General features: G+C 37.3%; 1 protein-coding gene across 1 annotated transcript in view; it reads right to left on the bottom strand.

Annotated features, from left to right (window-relative positions):
* Positions 1–12,166, bottom strand: part of LOC121170719 (coiled-coil domain-containing protein 7-like) — a 126,163-nt gene that overhangs the window by 22,867 nt on the left and 91,130 nt on the right. Inside the window, exons 25-26 of the mRNA XM_041001958.1 lie at positions 3,371–3,499; positions 1,048–1,167 (exon numbers count right to left, since the gene is read on the bottom strand). Coding sequence (XP_040857892.1) covers positions 1,048–1,167; positions 3,371–3,499 — 249 coding nt within the window. The remainder of the gene's footprint in view (positions 1–1,047; positions 1,168–3,370; positions 3,500–12,166) is intronic.

The raw sequence follows: 12,166 nt of genomic DNA, 5'->3' as shown, positions 1-12,166 counted from the left end.
TTCCAACTGGCTCAACTTCAGCTCTTGTGGACACTTGGGGAGTGAACAAGCAGATTGAAAATATTTCTCTCTGTCTCTCCCTATCTCTGTAAATTTGACTTTCCAATTTAAAAAGTAAATCTTTTAAGAACAAACAGAAAGAAAGAAAGGATGGAGAGAAGGGAGGTAGGAAGGAGGTAGGGAGGGAGGATAGTAATTAAGGACCACCAATAGGAGAAAGTAGAGCAGAAAGTATCATGATGATCCTAAATTTGCATTGTAAAATGCATGAAATTTGTTTATTTTATATGTATAAAATCATATAAAGTATTAAAATGTTGAAAAGCTATAAATTTTTACTTACTGCATATCAGTTTCAAAATATGTAAACCAGTATCACAGAACTGCCAAGAGATAGAGAAATCTACACTCTCAATGTTAGAATGTAAAATACATCTCTCAGGCAAATGTCACCAACATATAATACTGATGAAAACAAAGAATTTAGCAGCACAATAAAAACAATACATAACAACTGTACTGATTATTTACACACCCACAAATCTAACAACAACAATATTCAGCTCACTTTACCTTTCACAACATGTAAATTCGAAATGTCATCTCTTTGGCCAGCACTGTGGCACTTGGTTAAGCTGCTGCTCTCAACACCCGTATCCCGTATCCCGTTTGAATGCCATATGAGCACCTATGGGGGCCCAGCTACTCCAATTCTGATCCATCTCCCTGATAACACACCTAGGAGAGCAGTGCAAGAGAGCCCAAGTGCTGGTTGACTATATGGAAGACCCAGAAAGAACTCTGGCTTCTACTTTCAGCCTAGACAATCGTGACGTCATGATCATTGTGGGAGTGACCCAGCAATTCAAAGACCTCTCTCTGTCTTCCCATCTTCTCTCCTTTTACCTGTGTCTGTCTGTCTGCAACTTTGCACTTTAAATAAGTAATGTTGTAAAGTTGTTATCTAAAATATAATAAACAAAATATCTCAAAAGATGAAAGCAACAGAGACATAAAAAATACATTTACACTGGAAATGATACTTACTACTCAGTATGTTATCAATTTTCAAAGATTCAGTTTTTGTAACTTGAGGTGGGCTTTTTAGCACTGCAAATTTATCTTCAGGTTTAATATAGTCATCTGACTTTTCTTCTACAGTCTGAACTAGAAGAAAGATGGTTTCAATTTATCAAATGAGCAAATTATTGGAACAATTTTTAAAGTCAAATACATACCAATACCCAACAATATGCTTCATCATGTTGGCAACCATACAATCAACTACCATACTGTTGAGACAGTGAATTCAATCAAGAAACACAATGAAGAAAAACAAAAACACTCAACAAGAAAATAATTCATTAAGGAATTTGAATTGTATAATTAAGCTCCATATTTTTTCAACAAATATGAGTTAAAAGTGATACAACACTAAAAATTTACAAGGAAGTTCAGAAGCACATTAATAAGGACACGAAACCTAAGAGATAGCACAGTAACTCCCAAAACATTAATACTCACATCAAATATAAATATATATATAAATATATAAAATGCTATGTTAAGCACCTATAACTATTTTAAAGACACAAACTCACAATAATACTAAGAGCTCAACGTAAAATGCTGAAAAGCTATCCTATGCAAACACACACACACACACACACACACACACACACCTCAACAGGTTATATATTGTAGGCAGGACCCTACGATCACACTAATTTTAAACGAACTTATTACAAAAGCCATCACCAAATTTTACGAATGCAAAAAGCTGTTAAGTCAATAAGTGTTTAAGGATATGCCATGCAAAAGTAGTCAGTATGGGTCTAATGTCACACAGCAGATTTTTAGTTGACTATACCGGAGATCAAGATGATATCTTGTACAAGATGAAAACATTGAACTGATAAGAGAAATACAATTTTCTACTCTGCACACACATACAAAACAACACACAGACAATATATACAATTTCATTTATATCATATTTTAGCGACAAAAGGAAATCACTTGCAGCTGAAATATGCAGGAACCACAGCAGGTTGCATGGTGAGAGAGCTAGTAGCTTTGCTTCCAATCCCTTCTCCTGCAGCATGCCAGGAGGAGGCATCAGACAATGTCTCAGGTGCTTGCATTCTGACCAGTCATGAGGGTATCAGAATGGAGTTTCTTGGTTCCTAGGTTCAGCCTGTGCCTTTGTGGCCATTTAGAGAGTGAAGCAGTAGTTGGAAGAAAGAGGGAGAGAGAGAAAGAGAAGGATGGAGGTAGGGAAAGAGACGGGGGGAGAGAAACGGGAGAGGGAGAGAGAGGGGAGAGGGAGAGAGAGAGAGAGCAAGAATGGAAGAGAGACACATGGAGAGAAATCTTGCATCCACCACTCCACTCACCAAATGGCCACAAAGGCTTGCACTAACCCAGGCTGAATCTGGGAGTCAGGAACTGTATCCTGGTCTTCCATACAGGTGGCTGAGGCCCATGTACCAGGCAGATCCCATCCTGTTCTTATTTGCTTTTGATATCAAGTTCACATTCTAAACTTCGGGCTTCAATTATGGTTAATAAAAAATAAATAATGATAAAATACAGCAAAAAAAGAGTGTAAATAAAACATCTGGTAGGAAAAACAGGATTAGCTAGAAAAAGTGGAAATCACCTGCAAAATTAATAAATATATGACACTATGACAGCAGATGCAAAGAAAAATAAAAAGAAAAATACATACAATGGCAAATATCTTTTGAAAACAATGAATCATAAAGATATAAAAAAAGACAAAGTAACCAAATAAATTAAAAAAAAAATGATTCAAACAACAATCAGACTGAGTGTGTGGCTCATACTACCAGTCGGCTAAGGCAGATATCAAGGGAAGTAAAGCACAAACTATTAAAATGCCAAACTGAGACTCTTGATTAGAACAAATTGCTCTGCCACTAACGACAATCAATTGCAAGTTTCTCTACATAAGCATAATAGTGTGATATTGCATGCATAGGATATAAAATCTGACATAAATACAAGAAAAAAAACGGGATATCCTCCCCAACCACCTCCAACTCAACGCAAACCGAAAAAACAGAAAGCCGTTTTATCTTGATTATGCTTTGCTTTTATTTTTGAAAGAAGTTATCTCCCTTGTGTATTTCCAAAAGCACAGTAAATATTCAAAGCACAGCAAAGGAGATCTTAAACCTCAAAAAAAAGAGAGGCTTATAAAACAGGGAAGGGATCCATAGCAATCCAGAAGTTTGCGGGCGTAAATACAAAATGAAGTACAAGGAAACAAAAGTATACAGACAACAAAAACAAGATTCTCTTGCATTGAATTGAAAGTTTGCAAGATACACAGCAAATTATTTACCTTTGAGACTTTCTTTTTTAACAGGCTCAGGTGTCTTCACTTGAGATTCCCGTCTTGGGAGTACAGCATGCTCCTCAGGCACTACAGCCTCAAGTGAGATTTCCTTTTCCTGGGTTTCAAGAGGGATTGCTACAAGAAACAAAGAAAAACGTGCAATCGACCTTCTCTGCATAGCAAATAATTAGCAGACTTCACTAATGAGAGCATAATGAATAAATCCTGACGGAACAATATGTGTGTGTGTGTGTGTGTGTGTGTGTGCGCACATGCGTGCGTGCAGGTAGTGCTATCATGTGGCAATTATTGACCATGTTAACCCAAAACAAAAAAAGTATTGATAATTTTGTTTTTCCCCTCCAATTATTAGTATAGTCACACTTTCAGGCCAAACTCTAAAGCATTCACAAAAATATGTATTTAAATGTACATATAGTAAGTCAAAGGAAAAAATATTTGCTGAGTTTAATTTAAAAGACTTCAGGAACCAACACTGTAGTGGAGCACATTAAGCCACAACTTGCAGTGCAGGCATGACAACTGGGTGGCTTGGCCCATGCACCTACATGGGAGACCCAGTCAAAGATCCTAGCTAGAATCCTAAACTTTGGCCTGGCCTGGCACCGAGTGGTATAGCCATTTAACAGGTAAATCAGCAGATGGGAGATTTTGCTTCCCTCTCTCCCTCCTCCCTCCTCTCCCTTCTTCCCTTTCACTCTCTCCTTCCCCTCCTGCCCCCCTCTCTCCCTCCCTCTCTTTAATTCTGCCTTTAAACTAAATAAGCTAACCTTAAGAAAAAAGAATTCAACAGAGGATGACATTTGAGATGAGTGTATATAGAGAAGATGTATTTGCCTCCTCCTCCATCAGTGAGTGCTTGCAAAAGAGCATCGGGGGCAAGAGAAGAGTAATGGAAATCAGTGATACATGGGCAACAGATACAGCACCTGGAGCAAGAAGCAGGGCTAATCCAGGTCGTGTCTGAAGTCCCACCCCTTCAAACGCTGGGTTTTCAATGCAGAGGTCCTGCGTCAGTCTGCTGACACTTTGATCCCAGACTTCTAGTATGCTCAGTATAAATGGTTCATTGTTAATTATGTAAGACTCTCAGTTTGCAGTATTTTTTTTTACGACAGACTGCCAAACGAATATGAATTTATAATTTTCCATTAGTGAAAATGGATTATTGATCTTAAAATAACAGTTAAAATGTCGAAATGTTGGAAGACAAAGAGACAGCTGATTTTGGAAAGCAGGTGTGGCTTAGAGTGCAGATAGGTTTAGGGCAGGATCTGGTGGAGAGATGGAAGAGAATCGCTGGTTGAGGTGACTGGGGCTCCCTGGAGTCCATCAGAAGGATGCGGAGGCCCCACAGGCAAGGAAGAATTGCTGAAAACGTTCAGGACTGCTGCCGGAAGCCAGGAGGGTTCATACAGGCAAACTAGGTGAAGGCGCCCCAAGATGCAAGCAAAAACCTGGTGGATTTCAAACCAGTACAGGGAGGCTCCATTTAATCTTTTGCCATTTGCTGTGCACAGATACGGTTTCATGTTAGGCTCGATCTGCAAAAAAACACTCTGCAAACTCAGTTTAAATTTTAGAGAGCTTTATTGGAGAGAAGAAAAACAAAGACAACAAGAGATAAGGAGAGGAGTCTCATTGAGCGGGACTCCACCCAGAGAAGTTCACAGTTCACAGCACCGGATCAGGAATCCAACATCACTGAACAGCATGAGCACTTTCCCATTTTAAAGAGAGAAAAACAAAGAGAAAGAAGCAAGATAATAAGAGAAAAGGAGGGGAGTCCAATTCAGTGGGACTCTACCAGGGGAAGTTACCAACCATTAGGCGCTCACAAGTTAACTGCATGGATCAGGAATCAGACATCATTGAACATCACGGGCACTTTTACAGCACTTATACTGTAGAAGAATATCACAATTGGAAGAGAACCAATTTGAGAACACATAATTAATTAAACATAAAGAGGACAATGGAAATAAAGCCAAGAAAGCTATTTAAGAAATGAAGGACAACAAATATCAGAATTATAATAATTCCTGAAGGCATGGGAAAAGAGGCAAACTTATAGGAAGTAGTCAATGAAATTATAAAAGAGAATTTCCCAAACATGGGGAACACAGGGAGAAGTCAAATACAGAAAGGGCAGTGAACACCAAATCCACTCTCACCCAGACACGTCATTGTCAAGCTCCCCTCAAATGAACATAAAGAATATTAAACCAAGCATGAAAAAAGAATGACAGGAAAATCACTCGAAATCACTGTCAGTTTCCCAGAAGTGACCGCTCAAGGAAGAAGAGAAAGGAGTGAAGGTTTTCAGACCCTGAAACAGAAAAATTATCATCCCAGGATAATGCATTCAGCTAAGCTCTCATTTGTGTTTGAAAATGAAATATTTCCATAGTAAAGAGAAGTTATAAGATATGCCAAAACTAAGCCAGGCCTAGACACTCTGCTCAGAATTGGTCTGCAGGTTACTCATAATCAATGATGGCAAAGGGGAAGATCTTTCCATTAAAACCCACAAAAGAAACCAAAGTTAAACAGAAAACCCAACACACACACACACACACTGACTGATTCACAACCTATCAATGTTAACTCTGAACTCAAATGGCCTAACCTCATTAATGACAAAGAATATCAGAATGGATAAAAAAAAAAGCAATGTCCATGTATCTGTTTCTTACACGATACACATCTAACCAAAAAAGATACATGGAAACTGAGAGTGAAAGGATGGAAAAAACATTTAATGGGGGAAATGGGGAGAAAGTGGGAAAAAAAAGAACTGGTGCAGAAATAAAGAGGGACACTACACAATGACAAAGGGAGCCAATCACCAAGAAGAAATAACAAGAATAAATGTATGCACACCAAATAAAAGAGCACCTAGCAATATGAAACAATTATTGGCATACCTAAGGGGCGACACAGATGCCAATACAAAAATAGTGGGGAACTCAACACCCCATTAACCCCATCAATAGGCAGAAGAATGAGGCAGAAACTCAGCAAAGAAACAGCAGATCTCACACAGACAATAAATAGACTTATTAGATATATACAGAAACTTTCGTCCCATGAACATCAAGTATACATTTTTTTTCAGCTATACATGGAACCTTTTCAAGGATCTAACATGATAGGTCACAAGACAAGCCTTGCCAGCTATTAAAAAAAATTGTAACCAAATTATGCATCTTCTCAGACCACCACAGAGAAACTAGAGATCAATAAATCAGAATACCCCACAAAACTTATAAAACCTTGGATTGAACAACATGCTACTGAACGAACAATGAATTAGAAAAGAAACTGAAACAGAAATTTTAAAATTCCTTGAAACCGACGAAAACTCAAATGTAACGTACTAAAACTTGTGGGACATGGCCAAGGCAGTGTTAACAGGTACATTTATCGCCATTGGTGCCTAAATTAGGAAACAAGACAGGTGAGGGGTAAATAAAATAATCCAAATAATCAAGATCAACAGAAAAAAATAAGTAATCAAAATAGAAAATAAAACAGAAACCAAAAATAAAACAGCCAAAAGCAATGAATCAAAGATTTGGTTTTTCAAGGAAACAAACATAATAGACACACAATCTGGCCCCACTGACACACAAAAAAAAAGCAGGGGAAGCCAAGAATTAACATTATCAAAGATGAAAAATGGGACATAGCAGCAGATACCTCAGCCATATAGAGAATAATCAGAAATTATTACAAGCAACTGTATGTCAACAAATTAGAAGACTTCTAAGAGATTCCTGGATGCAAACCATCTACGACCTACCAAAACTAAGTCATGAGGCAACAGAAAATATAAATTAACCTATAACCAAGACAGAGATTGAATCAGCAATTAAAGTCTTGCCTACAAAGAAAAGCCCAGGCCCAGATAGCTTCACTGTTGAATTTTACAAAGCTTTCCAGTAGAACTGACCCCAATTCTTCACAAACCATTCAAAAGAATGGAAAAGGAGGCTATCCTTCCAAGCTCTTTCTACAAGGCCAATATCACCTTAACACCAAAACCAAAGACAACAAACAAAGCAACAGACTGGTGTCCTTAATGAATATCAACACTGAAATCTTGAACAAAATACTAGCCAACAGAATTCAACAATACATCAGACAGATCATGCACTGGGACCAGCTGGGATTTATCCCTGGCATGCAGGAATAGATTAACATATAAAAATCTATAAATGTGATACATCACATCAAGAAACTGTAGAACAAAAGTAATATGATAATCTTAATAGATGCAAATACCACCTCATGCTTAAAACCCTAATCAAAACTGGCATAGAAGGAACATTTTACAACACAATGAAAGCAATTTATGAAAAACCCAATGCCAGCATCATACAAAATGAGGAAAGAATGTAAGCTCTCCCATTAAGATCTGAAACTAGAGAAGGATGTCCTCTATCACCACTGCTATTTATCATAACACTGAAAGTATTCACTAGAACATTTAAATAAGAAAAAGAAATCAAAGGAATCCAAACAGAAAAGGAGGAAGTCAAGCTATCTCTGCAGACGACATGATTCTATATAAAGGAGAACCAAAAGAATCAATAAAGAGACTGCTAGAACTAACATGAGAGTTTGGTAAAGTGGCAGGGTACAAAATAAACGAACAGAAATCAACAGCCCTAGTGTACACAAAGAGCGTTATGATTGAAAAAGAATTAATCAGTATGGTGCCTTTCAAAATAAAAAAGATAATGAAATACCCTGGAATAAAACTAACTAAAGATATGGAAAATCTCTATGAGGAAAAGTACAAAACACTGAAAAGCGAAATATAGGAAGACTTCAAAAGGTAGAGATATATACCATTTTCCAAAATGGGCAGAGTCAATACCAGCAAAATGTCCATAGGACCAAATGTAGTATACATATTCAATGTGATTCTAATCAAAATACCAAGGAAATTCTTCACATAGATGGGAAAAAGGATACAAAAGTTTATCTGGAAAGAAGACCATGAATAGTCAAACCTATCCTAAAATATAAGGACTTAGCTGGAGGTATCACAATCTCAGACCTTAGGACATATTATAGGTTGGTAGTTATCATAACAACCTGTTACTAGAAACACAGAAGAACATAAATGGAGCAGAATGGAGCCCACACATGTACAGCCATCTAATCTGTGATAAAAGAACAGAAAACACACTTGGATAAAACAAGGTCTCTTAAACAATTTTGGAGGGACAATTGGATAGCAGGCTGCAGAAGTAAGAAAAAAAAACTAGACCCCCACATTTCGCCATACACAAAGATCAAATCTAAATGTATAAAAGATCTAAGCCTACATCCAGAAAACATCAAACCTTTAGAAGAATACGTGGGAAATATTCTACAAGATACAGAGAAAGACTTCCTAGAAAAAAATCATCAAAAGCAAAGGCATTCAGGACAAAAATTATCAAATGGAACTACAACAAAGTATGAATTCTCTTAACAGCAAAAGAAAAATCAACAAATTAAAAAAAAAGCAATCAACAGAATGGGAGAATAATTTTGCACACTACACAACTGAAAGGGGACTAAAATCCAGAATATACAAAGAAATCCAGAATAACCATAAGAAGAAAACAAGCAATGAAGAAATGGATGAAGGAAGTGAGCAGAAACTTTTCAAAGGAAGAAATCCAAATTGCTAACGGACATATGAAAAAATTCTCAAACCCTTAGCAATCAGGGAATTTCAAATTAGAAACAACACTGAGGTTCCACTTAACTTCTGTAAGAGTGGCTCACATACCAAAAACTACCAACAACACCTGCTAGCAAGGATGTGGGTAAAAGGAACTCTACTCCACTGCTAGATTGTGAGCTTGTATGGAAGTCAGTATGGAGAATATTCAGGCAACTGAAAATTCACCTACCATGTGACCCAGCAATTCCACTTCTGGGGAATTATTATGAACTATTACAAACAACTAAACATTAAAAAATCAGAACATCTAGAAGAAATGGATATATTTTTGGACATACAATCTAACAACATTGAATCATGTGACAATTAATAACTTAAATTGACTTAAAGAAGGACTGACATTGAACCAGTAATTAAATGTCTCCCAAACAAGAAAAGTATTGAACCAGATGGCCTCCCTACTAAAGTCTACCAAATACTGCAAAAAGAATGTACCCTAAATATCCACAAGTTACTTGAAACAAGAGAAAATGAGGCAATCCTTCTTTCAATGAAACCAATACCACATAATACCAAGAACAGATAGAGACACAGCAGAAAGAGAGAACTACAGACAAATATCCCTGCGGAACACAGACACAAAAATACTCAACAAAATATTAGCCAACAGGATCTAATAGTACATCAGGCTGATAATGCACCCAGATCAGGTGGGATTTAGCACTGGCATGCAGGAATGCTTTAACAAATGTAGTACACCACACCAAATATTGAAATACAAAAACCGTATGATCATCTCAACGGATGCAGAGAAGACATTTGATAAAAACCCAAAACAAAACTGGCATAGAAGAAACATTCCACAACACAATCAAAACAATATAGGAAAAAATGCCAGCAACATAGTAAATGTGGAAAGACTGGAAGCGTTCCCATTAAGACCTGAAACTAGACAAGCATGTCCATCACCACTGCTATTGAAAACAGTATTGGATTAATTGCCAGAGCTTAAAGCCAAGAAAGACAAATAAAATGGATTCAAATTGGAAGAGAGAAACTAAAATTGTCCCTATTTGTAGATGAAATGGTTCTCTACATAGGAGAACAAAAAAAATCAATCAAGAGACTTTTATAAACTCGTAAGAGTATTTGGCAGTGTAGCAAGATGCAAGGAAAAATTAACATAAATCAATGATGGTCACACAAATAACTCCATGGCCAAGAAAGAACTTGTAAGAACAGTCCCCTTAAAAGCAATGGAAAGGAATATTAAATATCTTAGAAACACCCTAACCAAAGATGCAGAAGACCTCTAGAGGAAAATTAGAGAACATCGGAAAAAGAAATAGAGCTCGTTCTTTTAAAAAAAATGTCTGTTCATTTCATTTATGCATTTCATCACAGTGTCATTTGTTTTGCTGTTATTGTTCTGAAGCTCTTTGTAATCCCCAAGGAAACTGATAATTATATGTTGACAATAGGATGCTGGATTATCATCCATTGTCCATACCTAAAAACTCAGGATACACTTTTGTAGCAGAATGATGGAATTATTACTAGTTATCTAGGAAAATACTAATTTAATGGTAGTGGAGAGGGATCTTAAATACCTTGAAATTAACCAAAGATGTGGAAGACATCTCTAATGAAAATCTAAAAATATTTTAGAAGAGATAGAGGAAGACTTCAAGATGGAGAAACTTAACATGTTCCTGGATTGGCAAGATCAACATCATCAAAAGCCCATATTATCAAAAGTGATACACAGATTCAAGAGGATCCCGATCAAAACCCCAATAACATTCTTCTCAGAAATAGAAAAGATGATACAAAAGTTGATCTGGGAACACAAGAGACCTTATGAATAGCCAAAGCCATCTTGAAGAATAAAACTCAAGCTGGAGTAATCACAGTTCCAGACTTCAGGACATATTACAGGGCAGTGGTCATCAAAACAGTTTAGTACTGGTACAGAAACACAAGATCAATCGAACAGAATAGAAATTCCAGAAGGGAGCTCACACAAGTACAGCCAACTAACCTTTGACAACAGAACCAAAAATTATTCAGGGGAAAAATCTGGTTTCTCCAAAAAATGCTGAAGGTACAATGGGATAACAGCCTGCAGAGGTAAGAAGTAAGATTTCCCCCCCCACACACCTGTCACCTTATACAAAAATCAGCTCTAAATGGATAAAAGAACTAAATCTGCATTCAGAAACCATCAAACATTTTGAGGAAAACATAGGAAACACTCTCCAAGACACAGGAATTGAGAAAGACTTAGAAAAGTCATCCAAAGCATAGGAAGGTGAAGCCAAAATTAAAAAAAAAAAAATGGACTATATCAAACTATGAAGCTTCTGTACAGCAAAGGAAATTATCAACAAAGTGAAGAAGCAACCAACAAAAGGTGACAAAAACCTTCCCAAGATGTTAGTGCCATAGGGAACTAACAATGCAGAATCTCAGCAACAGCAAAAACATCCAACCCTGTGAAGAAATGGGCAAAGGAAATGGACAGATGTTTTCAGTAGAACAAATTCAAATGCCTAATAGACACAGGAAAGAATGCTCAGGCTCCCTGGCTATCAGGGAGATACAAATGAAAATCACTTTGAGGTTACACCTAACTCCAGTGAGATTGGCCTGCACTGAGAACTCTACTAACAAGACCTGTTGCCCTACTTTACTATTGCTGGGAGTGTAGGCTAGTAAAACCTATGAAAGTCAGTAGAGAGAGTGTTAAGAAAACTGAACATTGACCTAATGTTTGTCCCAGCTATCCCCCACCTTTGTGGAAATGCATGCAAAATAAATAATATTTGCATATGAAAATGGGATCTATAATCCTGCAATTATAGCAGCACCATTTACAATAGCAAAGACATGAAAACAACTCAGATGTCCATCCAAAGAGGAATGAATAAGAAAACTGTGTTGGGCCCGGCGCGGTGGCGCAAGTGGTTAAAGGTCCTCGCCTTGCACGCCTGGGATCCCATATGGGCGCCGGTTCTAATCCCGGCAGCCCTGCTTCCCTTCCAGCTCCCTGCCTGTGGCCTGGGAAAGCAGTGGAGGACGGCCCAAAGCTTTGG

The sequence above is a fragment of the Ochotona curzoniae genome, unplaced genomic scaffold (genome assembly GCF_017591425.1).
Source record: "Ochotona curzoniae isolate NIBS_2020 unplaced genomic scaffold, NIBS_Ocur_1.0 scaffold_2476, whole genome shotgun sequence".
Lineage (NCBI taxonomy): Eukaryota > Metazoa > Chordata > Mammalia > Lagomorpha > Ochotonidae > Ochotona > Ochotona curzoniae.
The sequence above is the reverse complement of the archived record's forward strand: the minus strand, read 5'-3'. Positions and strand labels throughout refer to the sequence as shown.